Raw genomic sequence first — 19507 nt, forward strand, 5'->3', positions numbered from 1 at the left:
TTTTAATCCGTTACGTTTATTTGATAACTTTAATAACTTTGAAGATTCCGATAAATAATACAATATATAATCAACAAATAGACTACATTAGGATTTATTATTATGCGTCAATGTGACGTAAACATTAATACATCAATAACGGTAATAACTTGTTTACAATAATTTAAAGAAAACCAGCCTTTGTCTGTATTTAAGATCAGAATCATAGACAGGCTGTTTGACTGTGTATATACGCAAAGCTTATTACATTTACTTTTGAGAAACCGTAAACTTTGCAGCCACTTCCGGATAGCCATGTGTAGTTCTCACAGATTTGACGTCATCAGTCATAATCTATCCGATTGGTCAGGAAGATGCGGGGGCGTCACTTCTCGTCTCTCATTGGGTGCTTCTTTAAATCTCCTCCCTCTGATTGGCCGGGAGCGTCGCACTGCCATTGGCTGATTTCACGCACTGACAATTTGAAAATCGGTTGTTTCGCGTCCGGAGACGGAGCAGCTGCACAGACAGAGGGAAGACCATTTTATTTAAAAAAAAAACAAAGGTAAGATCTGGGTTAAAGTTTTCTGTGTAACTACATTTAAAGTTTCAGATCATGAAGTCCAGTTAAAATGTCACATTGTGATCTATAGCGAGACCACGATGTGCGATGTTCGTGTTGTTTAATGAATGTGTCTTACATTGCTTCAGTTCAGTCTGTGAAAACAAAGTATCGATTCCTATTTCATGCCTTGTCGCATTGTGTTGCTTTGTTTGAACGATTATCTGACGCTGCACGAGCCAACTGCTTTTCGTTCATTCATTAATATGAACCCTTATATTTGGCAGAGCTGCTGCTGCCATGTTCGCCGGAGAGGACGGGGCCCAGCTGCAGTGCTGTGTGGCGATGGAGCAGCTCAACGCCTCCGGCCAGGCCACCCGGAGGCAGGTCATCCGGAAAGCCTCCGTTATTCTGGGCCGGAATGAGTTCCAGGAGATTATCCTCCGGGTCCACGACGGGAAAGTCCCGCAGAGTTACCATCTGAAAGAATTCAAACTTTTCACCAAGTTCGCCAGAGAGGGTAAATGCACCGTCAAACTGCTCCCTGAAAACATCCAGGTGCTCATCTCCAATTGCCCCCCTGACCAGCTGAGCCTCTTCCTCAAAACCCTGAGCATCAAACACCAGGCCTGGCGGAGCAGCAAGCCCCTGAGCGACAGAGAGAAGCTGAAGGCCGGTCTGCCCCGCAGCTTCGAGGCCATCAGCCCCCTGCAGCAAAAGGACATCCAGAAGGTCAATGAGCTGAGAAGTAAAGCGGCTCCCAAAGGACTGACAGACCGCACCAACAACACGACCGCGGCAAGAACAGGACAGCAAGTCAAGAGGTCAAGGAGTGACAGCAACTTTAGTCCAGTGAGTTATGCACACACACACACACACACACACACACACACACACACACACACACACAGGCACTGAATATCACTCACTGTCTTAGTTCTGACAGTTATTGTCTTGGATCAATTATATATTCTAACTCTATCCTACATATGAACATTTAATGCCACACCATGTCCACACTGAACATCACATATGTTGCCCTTGAAAATGTGTCACCGACTTCGTGTTGCCTTTTTCAGGTGAAGACAAACCCGACTAAGAAGCCCATCCTGTCTCTGCCATCTCGTAAACTCAATAAAGAACAGGCTGCTGTTCTCAGTGCGGTGCTCAGCGGCAGGAACGTCTTCTTCACTGGAAGTGCCGGTAAGTGTCTGACAGTAAGCTGACATTTTCTGAACAATAACTAGATGTCTAACAGAGATACTTTGGAGCACAACATAATATTTGACTGATGTCGTCTGGAGGCATTTCATCTTTTCATTCATATCAACATTTCCTTAAGCCAGCCTGGTGTAAATCTGCTTTCATGACACATTTTTGGTGTTTTCTCAGCAGACGTGAGCGCACACACTATTGTATTTGTGTGAAATTGTCTATTCAAAGTTCATTTAACTTTGTTTTTCAGGAACAGGAAAGTCTTTCTTACTCAAGAGAATCATGGGATCGCTTCCTCCAAAGAGCACCTTTGCTACAGCCAGTACAGGAGTGGCTGCATGTCACATTGGAGGAACAACGTTACACAGTTTTGCAGGTCAGTTATTGTGCCTCGGAAGCAATGAAAGAGATTTTGCACAAGTGTTTCTTTTTAGCACATAATTAGTGGTGTGGGGATGTGCACAGGTTATTTTGTCCCCGGTTTCAGTGAAGATTGTCCAAATAATTGGTCAGTTTGCTGGTTTCAGCCAAGAGCCATTCTAAAATTCATTATCAGTTCATCTTCTGAGTAATTTCATGATTAATCTTTTAGTCATCAGATTGCCTGTTTTATGTGTCCAACAGTCCAAAACCAAAGCCAGACTCGAGGAACTGGAAACAGTGAATGTTTCGCATTTTGTTTGAAATATGAATGAAGTCAAAATAGTTAAAAAGTCTCTGTGGATGAACTAAAATGTTTCAGGAAGACGAGTGTTTTCAGTACAAAGAACAAAGTCTTTTAATCTTGTTTTCTATTTCTTTTGTGCTCCCCTTTTTTATGGCAGAGCTGCAGACTCTGACTCTGTTACAATATCTGTGTGATGGCGTATTTCAGATTGAGTCTTAGGTATAACGGAGGAGGAGGTGCTTTTTGATTAAATATCAATATATAAGAGAGGGTATGAATTGAGTATTTGCATGTGTTATTCATTTGTGTCCCCTCTGATCATCTGTGTTTCCCCTCTTCTGTACCTGTGCTCTCTCCAGGTGTTGGCTCGGGCTCTGCCCCACTGGAGCAGTGTATTGAGCTGGCTCAGAGGCCCGGGGTGCTGCAGCACTGGACCAGCTGTCGACACCTCATCATCGATGAGATCTCCATGGTGGAGGCCCAGTTCTTTGACAAGCTTGAGTCCGTTGCAAGGTGAGGAGAGATTCAAAGCTGAACATGGTCAAGTTTAGTATCATTGTAAAAAAAACACTCACTTCATGATATTATATTATGTCAGAAAATATGTTTACATACACTTTAGTTAGACAAAACTCTTGCTTATGTGTTTGGGTTTAGCCACTGTGTCTGTTTACCATGATGCTTCCTCAGTGGCTGCAGCTGTTAAATTATGAGACATTAGAGTAGAATCCATAGATATAAATAACAGATGACCTGAACCAAACAAAGGTTTTCATCAGTGCACAGTGATGGTAAAATGCCTCAGTTTTTTTTCTGCAAAGCTTGTTTAATAATTCTTGACACAATATACCAATAAATTTGTCACTGGGGATTTTAATATAATTTAATTTATGAAAGTAGTTGATGTTGGGTAAACACCTACTCATTGATAATTTAAAATGATTTGAAAGTCATGAAACGGTTGGACTACTCATTGAAAGGTTGACTGAAGTTCTGGAAGTTTAAAAGTATTTATTGCAAAGCTGAGTAGAAAACTTGAAAGTTCCATTTAAGTTTTGAAAGTCTGTAATAACTAACTCATACTCTGGATGATGCGATGTTACAGGATGTGTTTCCAAACACACCTTGGGGACATTGAGATTTCACACACTCCTCTTCAATATCAGTTCACACAAGGCGTCCCTCTGAAGTTTCCTGACACGGTTATACAACCAGCAGGAAGAATATCACATCAACAGTGTTGAAATTAATTCAAATTTATTTTGTGTTACAGTTTATAGTTCTAGTTACAACAGAAAAAATCCTGAGTTTTATTGAAGCTCAGCGGCGTTCTGCTGAGTGTGATCTTATATTGTTGCAGATAGTAGATATGATTATAATAATAAGTCAAACTTACTGTAGCTGCCCCTCTTTCCCTCAGCTGCTAAAACTGTGTTTTATTTTCTGTCCGTCTGTTTGGAATAAATAGATGAACTGAACACTTGGTCTGAGCCTTGAGAGCCACTGTGGCTGAACAAAGACAGAGAGAGTTGATCAAAAACAGCTCTTCTTTTGTTCTGTTTTTTTTTTTGTTTTTGTTTTTTGGTGGGGGGGCTGAACACGCTGTGTGTGTAATACGAAAATATTATGCATGGAAAAAACATGTATCTCCTCTTGCAGAGGTCGTCATGTAGGAGAGACACTTTTAAAAAAAATTTTAAATTGCAAATTTTCATCAGTTTCAGCTTCTCATTTGCTGATTTTCTTTGTCTTATGTGATAGTAAATTTAATATTTTTTGTGTCATAGACTGTTTATCAGGGGGAAAAGGCAATGTAAATTAATTTTCAGGCCGCTATAATCACTATATTCATCTTCAGTGATGTTCAACTTCTCGCTGCACCGCACAGGTCGGTGAGGAGGTCCACTGAGCCGTTTGGAGGCATCCAGCTGATCGTGTGTGGCGACTTCCTTCAGCTGCCTCCGGTTTCTAAAGGGAAGGAGAAGGCTAGCTTCTGCTTCCAGGTCAGACCATCTTGGAACTTGATGCTTCCTATGTGATTTCCGTTTTGTTAGTGCTACTGTGCGTCAGTGAGATGATGGGTTATAAGGGTGATTTGGGCATTTACACTGAAATGCTAGAAAATTGTAACAACTCTTCGATCAATACAACTAACCCAGAGGGAAAAGAGGTTTTTTAAAAAAGCTCATAAAGAAACTGTCTGAGAGGCATTCATTCAACTCTGTGCTTTATATTGAGTGTAGTTGGTAATGGGAAATCTAATATTTTGTGTACTCCTTTTGAAATAAATGAAAATGAAAAAAGACAGGATATAGAAAATGCATTGGGATTTTAAATGTGTTCCTATTTTTCCGTTATTTCGGTGTATATGCCGAGAGGTTGGTCTGAATACATAAGAGTGACTCATAACTGTTCTGAGTCATTTAGACTTTTTATGTTTGTGTTGCAGTCATGAGTTCAGATCTGTTTTGTAGAGTCTCTGCTTATTTCCTGAAGATCATTAATGGATGTTATTGGGGAGAAAAAAAACCTTTTCCTCTGAACCTTCAGGCAAGGAGTTGGCGTAAGGTCATCCAGGTCAACATGGAGCTAACGGAAGTACGAAGGCAAACGGACCAGTCGTTCATCTCCCTGCTGCAGGCAGTGAGGTTGGGCAGGTAAAATAAAGGGCACTGTCCATTTTTCAGCTAATGTGATCACAGGGCACAATTATTTTTTTAAATCTTTTTTACCGAATGTGCAGAATAATGCATTATCCATTTATTCTTAAATGGTAAAATATGCATAAAAGCATTAACAGCTCTTACAGGCACTCCAGGTGATTCTCTGTTCTACATAAAGTTTGTCTTAATTAACACCACCCAGGGTGACGGAGGAAGTTACGGCTAAGCTAATGGAAAGCGCCTACCATCACATCGAGAGGGACGGTATTCTAGCAACCAGGCTGTGCACACACAAGGATGACGTGGAGGTCACAAACGAGAGCAAACTCCAGCAGCTGCCAGGTCTGAATTCTTCCGTTCAATTGCAAAAAAAAAAAATGTTTTCAAATTGTTTGGCTTGGAACCAGGTGAAAATTGGCTAAACTGATACCCGTGGCTCGAATCATGTGTTTTAACCGTGTCGAAAACTGTTTCCTCTCAATGTGTTTTCAGTGTCCGCTTGATGCCATTTGTTTTCAAACTCATGTTATTTCCTGTTCTGGGTTACTTTTATATATTATAAGCCACAGGAACATCAGGGCAGTGTGTTTGAGTTAGGCGGCCGTTAAAATGTTTGTTCAGATTTTATTTATTTATTTATTTATTTTCATGTTTGTGGTTTGACACTCAGATATTTTTAGGTTCTTCACATGAATATTTGCGTTTTCCAATCATATTTTATATATGAAACAGTCTGTCTGCACATTATTGTTATTATAATAATTATTATTATTATCATCATCATTATTATTATCTACCTGTTTAATGGATCTGTCCCTGTCCCTTAGGGTCAGTACGTGTGTTTGAGGCACTTGACAGCGACCCGGCCCTGGTGAAGACTATAGACGCTCACAGCCCCGTCAGCAGGCTGATCCAACTCAAAGTGGGAGCTCAGGTACGACTGTAGAGTGTAATTCCATAATCTCTGTACCTACTGAAGTTTGGCTTGCAATACTGCACTTTTGATATGTGTCGAGCTCTGCACTCATTTGAGTGAAGACATGCTCTGAAATATTTCCTGAAATTTGTACTTTGAAGGTCATGCTGACAAAGAACCTGGATGTTGCTCGAGGTCTGGTGAATGGAGCACGAGGGGTTGTTGTGGCTTTTGATTCTGGAAAACATGGCAAGTATTTAATTATTATTCTGCTCAGAGACGCCAAAATTCATATCCGGTTTGACAAGAGAACTGCAAAGGGTTGCGTAAAGGAATGGTTTGACACCTATTCCTTCCTCCTGCCAAGAGTTAGATGAGAAAATTGATACCACTCATGTCTTTACTTATCAAGCCAGGGCTGAGAGACAGTTATCTTAGCTTAGCTTAGCTTAGCTTAGCTTAGCATAAAAACAGGATACAGGTGGGAGCCGCTATCTTAGCTCTGTCCAAAGTTGAGAAATCTGGAAACTCTGGAATTTACTGATTTATATAATTTGTTTAATCAATATATTTAATCAATGCACAAACAGAAATTGAACTGAAAGAATATTTCTTGGCCAGGTTGTTGAATCTTTTCAGTCTTTATGCTAAGCTAACTGTCCCTGATTCAAGCTTCATATGTACTTGTTCATTCATGAGTGGTATCAGTCTTTACACTGAACTCTATGTTTGATTTTTAGGAAAATACTTTCTCGCAAAGTGGAATTTTTCGGCTGTTCTGTCAGGTGTCTGCGCTGTCTTTATTTTTTTGTTTCTTTTTTTGATCACTTGTCAAACAGTGTCCATTTCTGTGATCCTATCTTTTTTTGTTAATGATGCGGTTTGGGTTTGTAGGAGGAACTCGAATACAGGAACCATTTTTGTTCGACCAGCCATTTCTTATGTTCACTTTAAAACATGTATCCTATGTGGGTAACTGCTGTTACAAGATTGCAGAATTGTTGTCAACAACCCTTGCTGTTAACCATGACCTTATTCAGTCCAAAGTCACGCATAAACCCCCACCAGGAAATTACTCTCTATCAGTCTTAATGCCAGAAAATTACCTGCCACAAAATTACTCTCAGAAAATGACTCTCCATCTCTCTAAATGCTGATTTCTGTTTAGCACTAACAATTCAGAGCTGCACTGGCGCTGTCCCCCTCCATTAACAGGAAAAACATCACTGGAGGATTATTAATTGTAGGACAACTTGTCTGTGTTTTATGTTGAATAGGCAGGTCAGGCTGAAACAAAAAAATAAATGACAAGCTACTTTACTGGTGGTAACTTTCTTCTACTCACTTGACTCGCTCCTTGTCTCGCTCAGGACTCCCACGTGTTCGTTTCTTGTGCGGCGCTACAGAGGTGCTGAAGACGGAGCGCTGGGTGTTCAAGTCCGGTGGTGGGATCCATCTGAGTCGACAGCAGTTGCCGCTCAAACTTGCCTGGGCCATCTCCATCCACAAGAGCCAGGTGAGCTCAAGTTCAGTCACGCAGCAGGTTGGATACATCTTGTGTACAAATGTCTAAAAGAAAAATGCTGATGACCTTTCTTTCTCTTTGATGAAGACGTTGCTCAGTGTTGCCATGGGGCACCAGTGTTTTGTGTGGGTCTCTCTTGAATGAATGACTCACTTGATGAATGGCAGTTTTAGTTTAGTAGTCGCTTCCAGACAGCTAAAAATGGCTGACAGTTTGAGTGCAGTGTCTAAGCTTGCCTTGAAGTGCAATCATTCTTCTCCACATTATTGCAAGGTTAAGATGAGAGTGATGTCATAAATATAGACTATTTTCATATGAAAACAATCAGCAGTTAAAGACAGATTTCAAATGTATTTATTTCAGCAGCACAGTAGTGAGAACAGAAAACATACAAGCATTAAGTCACTGCATCTTTTTAGCCACGTTAGCGGCGTGTGGGATAGAAATGTCTGTTGGTCCAGTGGTGCACCACTCTGCAACAACCATTGTGTCCAGACATTGATGGCTTCTATTATAAGTTAATTCAGTGGATGAATTGTGATGACGTTCCAGCAGGAGGCTGACTCTGTGCTTTTAAGTGTAATATCTCAACTATTGAATCATCATGAAATTTGGAACAGACATTCATGTTCCCCTCAAGGTGAACTGTTATAACTTTCATCATTCTGTGACGTTTCATTTAGTGCCATCACCAGGTCAAATTTTTAATTGTCTTTTTTGTCCAGGGGTTTAAGACGTAGCCATGTAATCGAATCTTCCCAGATTCAACTCTCCTCTTCCCCTGTCATATCTCTGTGTGCTGTAAAATAAAGGCAGATAATAGAATTGGAAGGAAAAGTTCAGTTTCAAGATTATATAGAGAGAAACTCGGAGTAGGTGAGGCTAGGTGCAGCAATAACATTTGGTACGGAAATTGCTACAGAGGCTTGGTCAGATACCCTGAACACTAACCCAGTATGAGTGTTATCCACAAATGAGCTGTAACTGTGTCATCACCACCCAGCTGCCGCACCAACGGCTCCCACTGGGCTCTCACAGCAAACTCCTATATCCTGACCTCGGACTATGAAATTGGTTATAGAGAGGAAACGGGGCCCTCTGGGTAATTGAGTTCATTGGTCACAACCAATGTGTCACCAGTGTTTGATCTGCAGCAGAGGCACTGAGGCATAGGGACATAAAAACGAAATCCCACACCTTCATCCCTCCAGAGGAAATGATTTGATATAAAAGAATACAGGAGAACACGGGGGGGGTGTATTGGCCATGAATCTTCAAAATAAGTTGTGCAATACAGATCAATCTTGTGTTTGATGTGCAGTAGGTGACTGGTTTTAACTTCAAACTCACACACACAATTAGTTTAATGTGTGACATAGTATTAAATTGATAAACTAATGAGGTGTGAATACAAGAGTCAGGGGTTCCTGTTTCATGTTGGATACTAGAACATCCATCCAGCTGCAACATGAGCTACAAAATTCCAATGAATTCTGGGTTGTAAAATGGTTTTCATATGTTGGTTTGTTCTGACTCGTAAAGTCTTCCATCATTTCTTTTAGGGAATGACACTGGACTGCGTGGAGATCTCTCTGGCACGTGTCTTTGAGAGCGGACAGGCCTACGTAGCCTTGTCTCGAGCTCGGAACCTGGAGGGTCTGAGGGTCATGGACTTTGAACCCCGTGTGGTGCGTTCGGATCCAGATGTTCTCCTCTTCTATAAGAAACTGAGGAAAGAGAGGCTGCTCATGCAGGTTAGTATAGTAAGTCTACTTTTCATCATCATTCATGTACCAAATTACAGTACTCACATTAAAGTGTTTAGAGTGCATTGAATACAACACATAATTCTAGTATTCCTGTAGAGTCACAACAACACAATCAAGACATTATCCCTATATTACATGTTGTAGCAAATCCTTTAAGATGCATTCATTTATTATTGGATCTCGTAAAATGACTTTGTCTCTACCACTGTCTTCAGGCTTCCATGGACGATTTTGTTTGCAACAAAGAAAACTCCTGGTGAGAAGCAGAATGCCTCTCCATCATCTGTAATGTTATGCACTGTGTGCATGAGTTTTTTTAATTATTATTTTGGGGATAATATGGTTTTATTACATGTCTGCAGTCACAGAAATCTACATTCACCTTCTACCTCATGGTTCCTGTTTTAACTTGCAGTACATGAGGTCACACTGCCACCATGTGTTCATTACTGTAACTTTTGTTGTGTGAGAGCTTATTTTTTATAATGCCTTGATTTTTTTTATTCTATTTATTATGATTCTTAGCATGTATTCAAATAAAGTTTTAGTCAACATAAAATTGTGTTGACTATTCTTTTATTGTTGCCTTAAGTTCTAGTTCATGGAAAAGTAACAGATGAAAACACTTAGCTTTGTGAACTCAAAACAAAGATTGCTCTTTGCTTTACTTAGAAATGGAAAATAAAATCTATCCAATTTTGGCAGTCATTAAGTAGTGCGAGCATCCATTCAGTGTGAGTTCCTTATTGCTGACGCACCTGATGCAATATGGAGATGTGCATACACTACATATTTTATGTCGTAGGAACACTTATGTTGTCTGAACGAATGTCAACTATAAAGGTATCTTTGCCTGAATTGGGCTACAAGTCTGTCCCAACAGGTCTGGTTAACCATAATTTGTCATTTTGAGATACTGTAATCACTAGTCTACTAAAACTGACACTAAATATCATGACAGGATCAAACATAACATGCACTGCTGGAATTACTCCAATATTAATTTTGTCCATATCACCCAGCCTCTTTCGCATAGAAAAAGATCAAGAAAACGGCCTTCATTGATTTGGCAGCCTGGTATAGTAGATATACAGTCACTCACTTCTTTAGCACAGGTGAGTGTAAAAAATAAAAGGAGCAATTCAGACAAACTGGAAACTAATGAAAACCTTTAATTTTTCTGGTCAGAGCAATGAATCCATGATCAAACCTGAGGTAAACTCCATTACTGGAGCAGAATACTTGCTATTGCATATGATGTAACCACATTGTGAAATTCTGAGCCTGTATTTTCACAGCCTTTTAAGACAGATGTGCCCATCACCCATACAAGCAGTGATTCACAATTTACAAACTGCTTCTGATCCTTTTTACAAGCATGCACTGTCTACAAAAAGGGTGGGGTGTATTTAGTCCTGGAACCCAAGGAAGCTAATTTACATTAATACACAGGAGACGACAACAGACTTCAGAACTGTCCTGATTATTATTACTTTAGCAGTTAAAGAGATTCTACAGCTGCAAATGGTGAGAAGTGGGCAGGCAGGTCATTTCACATTGTGGAACAGCTTGTGTGATACCTATAATGAGAAAGAACACAATTCACATTATCATTGTTAGACAAATAGGGCAAAGATTGAGCTCTTCACAAAACAAGTCATATGCATTCTAGTCCTTCATATGCAGAATAAAGAAGGGCGCATGTATGTTTTCCTCCATTTCCACTCTTTGTGTCGCACACTTACACAATGGTCCCGTGCATGTAGGAAGTCAAAGAGCTCCTCTGTGCAGTCCTCCACTGTGTTGGACCTGGAGCTGACCCTGGCTTCACAGACCTCCAAACGCTCCTTGTAGTGCACACAGTGTTCAGACTGCTCACACTTGGCTCGTATTGTTTCTAGAGGGTCCTGAGAGGGACATGAGAGAAATGTGATATATTGGGGGAATTGGGCCAGGACTTAAAGTACAATCTTGAGCTTGAACATGGCTGCATAGGTCAAATAACTACAGTAAAAAAAAAAAAGTGCTTATATGTGTGATGGACACCATACGATTAAGCTGCACAGTACATACTTTATCATGTATTGCAGCAGTTGAACAATGAGAAGGTGACTTTTAAAATAGCTTTTCATTACTGTCTACTGGTTTATATTTAGTCTTTTATGTTGTCCATATTTTTGTAGTGTTTCCTAGGAGAGCTTTGTGTGTGATGACAGGTGAGTTAATATTCGGACACAATGAAGGTTAATGAAATATATAAAACACAAACTTACCACCATATCTTCCTCTTCTTCCTCCTCTTCCTCTTCCACTTCCTCCTCGGCAGGTACATCTTCCTCCTGGTCAGTGCCAATAATACCAGTAGACATTTTATTAGTTTAGTCTGAAAATTAAGAGTTTAATGATGCTAAAATTACAATAACATAATATAGTCAACACACATTACATTTTAGGGCTACTTGTCGTGTTAAAGCCACGTTAACTAAGTAATGAAAACCCAAGTTAACAGGAACAAATCGCAGGCATTACATGTAACAGAAAGGGGGTACCTGGACCAGTCATAATAACAAGTCACATCTTTCTTATAATTTAAACTCGTGTACAGTTGTTACAATTTCAGCTGCTGTCCACATTTGATACGTCAAATAAAACTTAAACGTCTTTAAAAGAGCTGACACTGAACTCGTACACCACCAAACTAACAGCAGAGTCGGGCTAACGTTAATGTGCTAACTTGTTGGGTAACTCAGACAAATACTCTTACAGCAAACGACTATATATATATATACTATATCGATGTTTTTCCACTACCTCGTCGTCGGGGTCGCCGTGCGTGAGCATTTTCCTCTCGAAAACCATGATTACGGCTTTGAAATTCACCACAAAATCCCGACGGAGGACAGAAGTCCCAGCTCAGCAGCAGCCCCGCTTTTCGTTGAGGACGTGAGGTCGGTCACACACAGGAATTAACTAGAAGGATAACCGGATAAAGCTTCCTATTGAGGAAAAAGTGATTATTGACGTTGCTTTGGTCCAATCATCGACCTAGCTTGTGTGTAAGACCCGCCCATTCGAATAGTTCATGCATCCGGAACGTTTCTTTTTTCCGTCCGAGCGAAGTCGGACTTAAAAACTGTCGCACGGCACGATGGCGCTGCTCATGGACACCAGATTTCTCTTGAGAAAAGTAAAAGATTTAAGGAGTTTGACGCCCAAGCGAAACCGAGTGAAAGAAAAATGGGTAAGTTGTCAACACAGGAAAACATTAAGCTGTTGATAACTCTCGTTATCAGTGAAAATTGGACACAGTCAAAGGTTTAAAAGATCTTTATCTGTCAAGAATTACTAGCTACATGCAGTAAATGTCTCTACAAAATGTCCTTGACTTTTCACAATAACTGTGTGCACCCATGTATGCTCCTGAAATGTAAATAATTAACAGCTGTGTTGATGCATGACAGTATCGCCCACTGTGTAAATGTAATAAATGGCGCTATGTATTCATTAAATTTTCAACTGTAAGACATAAATAAACTTCATGATGTTTCTGGTGTTTCATTTAATTTTTATTTATTTTTCATTGAGGAACATAAAACTAATCCTCTATAATCGTGCCCCTAATTGTAAGTGTTTTACTTTACTTAAAACATTTAAAATCGGTGTATTTACCTCTCCTCTTTTTGATCAGGCTGCTACGCATCCCAAGTACCCCCCTACCAGTCTGGCCCTGCAGCACTTTGATGCCACCTACAGTGTCCAGCTGGGGAAGATGTGGCCATCAGTTCGAGTCGCCTTGCTGTCAGAGAGAAAATATGGAGCCCTGCTCAACAATTTCTCCCATGATGCTGTTCTGGCAGATCTCCAAGAAAAAGGATGCAGAGACTTCATCAACGACGCAGATACAGAGGGTGGGCGTGCATTTCCAGAGTTCACAGTAAACCTGCCAATGTTGGCTTATTAGTTCACCCTGGTAGAGAAAGCGCTGTGCTTTCAAGTTTTGATAGTGAATGTCAGACATTTAGAGTTTTCATCTTTCAGAGCAGTAAAAGACACATTTATGTTCACAGTGACTTATTCTTGAATATGACGGATGTAATTTTATGTCAGAATTCACTGAGAAAATGTAACTGCAGGGAAACAAATCTCTCTCCTTAATTCTATATTGTTCATCACTTCTGCAGCTCAGCCATGCTTGGAACAAGTATCTGAGGAGGAATCCAGTGATGTTCCCGTGAAGAAACCTGACAGTGACGGTCAGCAGCTATCTCCCCCACAACTTAGTCCTAACATCAAGTGTGTCGTGTTTCCAAGAGGGGATATCACAAGATTCAAGCCTGCGAGGTGATCTTATTCAACTTAATGGACAAAAATTCAGAATCTGAAACATTTTGATATCTGTACTTATTGCAGCTGTGAGTCAAAATGTTTACTTCCAAATGAGTGTTTTGACTCTCAATTCCCTCTTGTTCTCTTAAGACCAGACACGTACAGGTTGCTGGGTTACTACCTGCTGGACGCGGCATCTGTGCTGCCTTGTCTCGCTTTGAATGTTCAGGAAGGTCACAATGTGCTTGACCTCTGTGCTGCTCCAGGAGGCAAGACCCTGGCTTTACTTCAGACCCAGGCTATCAGTAAGTGGACTGCTCTCACGTTTCTATTTTGCCCACTTGGCCCATGCCAAAATCTTTCTTTCCTGTTCTCTGTTTGTGAATAGTAGTTTTGTTGCTCTGTTGGCAGTTGTTACTAACTATTCACCACTTGTGTTTATGTCGAAGGGTTTTTGTGTGTAAATGACACCTCAGTGTCTCGGACGTTGCGACTGAGAAAGGTCCTACAAAGCTATGTTCCTAAAGAGTTTTTGACTGATGAGAACATACGCATCACCTCCTTTGACGGCACCAGGTGGGGGGATATCGAAAGGAACAGTTTTGACAGAGTAAGACACATAATCATGTTAATCCATTTTCAGAAAAAATTACAGATTAGCAGCGTTTGAATTAATGCCATATTTATCCAAATCCTACCACTTTCTCCACCTCCTCCTTTATTCTCTGTGTTCAGGTCCTTGTTGACGTTCCCTGCACTACAGACAGACATTCTCTCACGGAGGACGACAACAATATTTTCAGTAAGACCAGGACTGGAGAGAGACGGAAGCTGCCACAAGTACAGCTGGCGCTGCTGCTGTGAGTATTAAAGATGGTGTAAGTGGCGTTACTACAGTACATCACTAGATACACTAAAGGATTCCACTGTAAAGCTACAAGTGAACGTGATTATTGTATATGAAACGAACAAACCCTCTCTCTATCCTGCAGGGCAGGAATCGAAGCGACGTGTCCCGGTGGGGAGATCATGTACTCCACCTGCACACTCTCTCAAATCCAGAACCTGAGTGTGGTGGAACAGGCCATCCACTTGGCTCGAGAGAAGCACGGCATCCACCTTGAGGTGAGTCAGACACACGCACTGTCAGTATCAACAAAAAGCTGTATAGTAGAGACACACTTCAGAGTAGTGGATTATTAATAGGAATGTGACTTCTGAAATGTTGGAAATTTATGGATGGCCCTAAAACAAAGCAAATACGATCGGGAAAGCACAAACATTAAGGGAAACCAGAAATGCAACGAACACCAAAAAAACATACAAATAAGGAAAACGTGTGTAAAAAGAATTGCTGCACTAGTGCTCTGGGCCACTAGGGGGAGTGGTGGGCTTGATTTGGATAAACAACAACTTTCAGTTTCTAAAATATATAAACCCCACTGCCTCTGACCATTTTCCTTTTTATATAATTATTTTCATTGAACTATGGAGATAAACAGTATCTGTACATATTTGAACAGACACAGCATTGTTTTTAAACTGTCCAATAAAATGTGTATTTAATATGTATTCAGCTTTGCCTTCAGACAAACTGGCAGCAAATTATATTTCAACTCTGAGACAAAATATTCCAAAAGAAAATTTAATGTATTTCGAAATGCGTTGGACGGCTGAACTATTGGTACATTACCAAAGAGCTGTCACCCCAGGACAACAGCGCTCATTGAACAACCAGTCATCTCTGGAGCCGCAGTGCGAGCTGCTGCATCCTCACATCTCCAAATACACTTCCAGTGCAGCAGTTTGTATTGCATGTTCCTATTTGCCTTCGTGTTTTTGTTATTTATTACATTCCTGGATTTCAAGGATTTTTCCCTTGATGTTTTTGCTTTGTCTTCTTGATTAAGACTCCGGAAACCCAAACCACACCAAATAAACTGACCTTTTCGTTGACCCCCCCCCCCCCCTTTCTTATTCATATCCACCTCCAGGTTGTTGATCTACAGCCCTTCACACACATGTTTAGGAAAACCTTTCACTTCGCTCCTGACCTCCACCTGGGTGAGATGGTCATCCCACATTTAGCCGCCAACTTTGGGCCTATCTACATGTGCAAGCTAAGGAGGCTGACGTAGACTTCGGACTGATGACCAAGTTTATCTAAAAGCTTGTGGACTTCTGGTCTCTCGGGTATTGAATGACTCTCTGCTGCCAGATTAATACATATCTACATTTACAAACTACCTGTTGGAGCACAGTTGATGGACTTAACTGCTGACTTTTTTTCAACACTGGAGTAAACGAAGTAACCACTTGATGGATGTAACTGTGGACACACTGGACAGCGCTGAGCTACAGTTTGTTATGGAGACTTGTAAGCTAACAGGAATGCCACATCTCAGTTTGGGATTCTTGAATTATTTGAGAACATTTTTCGACGAAACATAATGTACTGCGGACTGGATGTGTATTTTACTTGCAGTTTTATTTTTGCCCCATAGGTGGCAACAGCAGCTCAAGAGTCAAAGTATCCTGTATATTCTGTGGCCACTAGAGGACACTGAGCATATGTCTGGAAACGTTACAGGAACTCCAGTACATACAGGATGTCCTCCTCTCTGTTGGACACATAGAGATGAATGTTTCAGGTTGTGGAATCACATTACTGAGACACAAATTCCTGTCAGAATTACCTGCCCTCTTTAACTCTCCAGTGAAAATGGGTTTGGTTTGTTCTATGGTTATTCATCAGGTTTGATGGCTTTGCCTAATAATGCGATATGTGGCTGTGTGGAAGGAGGCCGTAATGAACAGGCAGGTAATGACTTATTTGACCATTTGGCTTCTCACATCTGAATCTGTGCAAGTTTCATTATTATAGCTGGATTGACTCCATTTTGCATTGACATCACCCAGAGGTGAAACGTTTCCTCTCATCACAACCTAATGTGAGCGCAGAGGTGCCTCTTTTTCTATCACACCGCCGATGACCCTTTATGTTGTCCTGCCCAGGCAATGTAGCGTGAAAAAGGTGTGTGTGTGCGCGAGTGTGTATGTGTGTGTCTAACGAGTCCACCAACCATATCCCACTGTCATTAAGCTGCTCCAAGTGCAGGAGCTGGCTCCCATCCGCATGCAGGGATGGACGGCAGCCATGCGGCTGCCAGATGAACATTAAAGAGGCAGCAGAGAGCTAAAATGGGACGTCTCGCCCTGTTTTGCCCCTCCGCTTTTTTATTCCACAGATGAGTGCAGATAATTTTCTGTGCGATTGTGAGTGATTACTGTATTACTGCGGTAAAAGGGGGATGTATCGGGGAATGCAGAGGGAATTAATGACACATAAAAACTATTTTTGTATTGACTGCTTTCGTCTCCAGGGCCCTGAATGCCTCTTCGCGCATCTTGTGATTACCTAAACGTATTGTAAATATGTGTTTCCTATGGGCTCTTACATAAATTTACATGTTTTAACACTCAGGAGACGGCAGACTGTTAGAGATGACTTACTCTCTATTCTGCCTGTCTATAGACTCGACTGGCTGCCCGCTTTATTATTGAATTAGCCAATGAAGCGCTATGCATTTGTGTCCTTGTGTGTAAGCCTGTGTTAGGGAGACGTATGCTGTGTATTAGAAAGATGAATATTATGGATTTAACTACACAACCGTGCTTCTGTTGTGTTTTCAAATACAATTTAAATGTTGCGTTTTTTTTGTCAATAAAGATGCAAAACACCATCATTGTCATATATTTTCACCTCATACGACACAAGCTACTGAATGAATGATCTTGTACCCTTTAGTAATGAACTCTATATGTTAAAATTGAACTTACAGTAGGTTGTTAAATGTCAGCAGAAGCAGAAAGTGACTGAAACTTAGAGGACGTACAGGAGTCATTGGAGTTGTCTAAACAGGCTGAGAACCTGCCACTTCTAGAGTTAATGATTCAGTTTTGTGTCTTCAGTGGTTCGAGATGAACATTAAGGTGTCTTTATGGTTAGTAAATGCACACCTGGAGGCAAACGGTGTCGTAGTTCTAGTCTGTGTATTTAAAGCAGATGCTGCTGTTCCGGCTGTGGCGGGTTTTTGTTTTTTTTCCAGCCCAGGGGTTGAAGATCAGACGTGTGTCCCAGTTGGTGGCGGGAGAGAGGATTTCACCAGCGGGGGTCTTTGTCACAGAGGCGCTGTGTAGACTGAGCCCAGCAGGACATGCTCTCTGCTGGGCTCAGCCACAGGCCGCATAGAAAATGCTATATGTTTTTTGTTTTTTTAAATTCCAGATTACAGTTGTTCATAAAAAAAACAAAGCAGATTTCTGTTTCTGTTATCCAGTTGTCTATTGACAGTAGTGACAGGATCATTTTCACTCAAACTGATATTACAGCACAATGACAGACTGAGGAGATGGATCACCTAGATCTCGTACTGTCCTCTAGAGGCCAATTTATATTCTGTCATGATTTTCATGATACTTCTTACATTAAGTCGTGGGGTTGGACTGCATGACAATTTCTGATTTGTCAACTGGCAGTTTTTTTCTCTGCTATTAATGCTGAGGTAAGAATCTCTTTAACATCTGTGGTTTTTGCTTTAAACCATTGTGGACAAACCTGCAAGTCAACCAGTCAACTCTTTCACTCTCAATACGGGTCATTTCTTTTTTTTCTTTTTTTTTGCATGAACCAGTGGTGGAGGAAGTAAAATATATTAAATTGAAAATACTCTATTAAAAGTAAAAGTCCTAAATTCCAGTGGCCCCAGTAACTGATGTACTGGTGAAACTATCAAATTGTTAATAATGATCCATCAGTGTGCAAGAAGCATTTTACTGTTGTAGCTGTTTGAGCTTGAGATAGGTTTAACTTCTGTATATACTGTACAGTCCGGCAGTTTAGTCACATGGTTCCCAACCTAAGGGTCCATGGGGCAGGCCCCTCCAAAGGGTCACAAGATAAATCTTAGGGGTCATGAGATAATTAATGGGAGAGGAAAGAAGAATACCCAAATTTCTGCTATTCAAAATTGTATACATTTTTTGACTTTTTTGGTGAAATATTCAATAATTGGAAATGGGAAATCACTTGTTTATTTTTTTCAAAACCGTTTGGAACCACTGTGTTCAATCTTAGCAATGTTGTGTTTTATAAACTCATCAATGTTTGTTTTTAAATGTAAAATCCTAATCTCAAAAGTAACTACAGTTGTCATGCAGTGGAGTAAAAAAGTATAATCTGGACCCATGAATGTTGGAAAAAGGAAAAAGTTAAGTAAGAAAAAAGTAACATATAAGTGCAATACTTGACTAAATGTACTTAGTTACTTTTCACCACTAGTATTAACATAATGAAGCATCTTGTCAGGTATTTAATTTTTACTGATTACTTGTTCTTCTTTGCTTAATATTTCCATAAAGATGTTCCCCATTCATTTCCCAGAAAATATACTATATGCCGCTAGAATAACCTAATCTTTGATACAGGATTTTATCCATATCACCCGCTCCTAATGTGTATTTCACATGGACATACAGTGGGACCGGCCTGAGAAGACAGGGCGTCCCACATGGTTGCCTTAAATAACATTTAATGATACCATGTGAGAAATTTACTCTACTTTTTGTTGCAACAAACTGCTAAAAGTGTTTCCCCTCAGAACTAAAGAATCTCCTTTTAAATTGCTTCCAACAAGCATCGTACACCAGACATGTTTTCGGCGTGCGAGCTAAGCTTTCACCGACAGACTCCATACTCCATGAACTGGCTGAGAGCACTCCCGTTCGGTTTAGTGAGGCCCGCATTGGAAATGCAACCGTAGGTTTAGGCTGCAGACAGATTAAGAAGAGAGAGAATGGGGGTTTTCTTCTCTCTAAGAAGATTA

The 19507-nt window shown here is 40.6% G+C and overlaps 3 protein-coding genes across 3 annotated transcripts; 2 read left to right on the forward strand and 1 right to left on the reverse strand.

The window, feature by feature from the left end:
• The first annotated feature begins 832 nt into the window (after nt 1-832).
• On the forward strand, nt 833-9817 carry pif1 (PIF1 5'-to-3' DNA helicase homolog (S. cerevisiae)). The gene is made up of 12 exons (XM_023428157.2): nt 833-1393; nt 1621-1744; nt 2007-2132; nt 2783-2936; nt 4312-4426; nt 4974-5080; nt 5289-5428; nt 5914-6020; nt 6164-6251; nt 7373-7518; nt 9090-9281; nt 9512-9817. Exons 1-12 carry the CDS (start codon nt 842-844, stop codon nt 9554-9556), a joined length of 1896 nt encoding a protein of 631 aa, XP_023283925.1. The 5' UTR covers nt 833-841; the 3' UTR covers nt 9557-9817.
• A 631-nt stretch (nt 9818-10448) lies between these two features.
• On the reverse strand, nt 10449-12259 carry LOC111671134 (cytochrome b-c1 complex subunit 6, mitochondrial-like). The gene is made up of 4 exons (XM_023428158.2): nt 12108-12259; nt 11570-11635; nt 11042-11203; nt 10449-10876 (listed from the first exon to the last, which is right to left on the reverse strand). The coding sequence occupies exons 1-4, from the start codon at nt 12153-12155 to the stop codon at nt 10844-10846; spliced, it is 309 nt and encodes a 102-aa protein (XP_023283926.1). The 5' UTR covers nt 12156-12259; the 3' UTR covers nt 10449-10843.
• A 146-nt stretch (nt 12260-12405) lies between these two features.
• nsun4 (NOP2/Sun RNA methyltransferase 4) lies at nt 12406-17365 on the forward strand. The gene is made up of 8 exons (XM_023428129.2): nt 12406-12537; nt 12985-13204; nt 13478-13637; nt 13773-13927; nt 14072-14232; nt 14358-14482; nt 14615-14747; nt 15617-17365. Exons 1-8 carry the CDS (start codon nt 12445-12447, stop codon nt 15758-15760), a joined length of 1191 nt encoding a protein of 396 aa, XP_023283897.1. The 5' UTR covers nt 12406-12444; the 3' UTR covers nt 15761-17365.
• Nucleotides 17366-19507: the final 2142 nt, after the last annotated feature.

The sequence above is a fragment of the Seriola lalandi genome, unplaced genomic scaffold (genome assembly GCF_002814215.2).
Source record: "Seriola lalandi dorsalis isolate HSWRI2012SDOR001 ecotype SW California unplaced genomic scaffold, Sedor1 jcf7180002054866, whole genome shotgun sequence".
Classification (NCBI taxonomy): domain Eukaryota; kingdom Metazoa; phylum Chordata; class Actinopteri; order Carangiformes; family Carangidae; genus Seriola; species Seriola lalandi.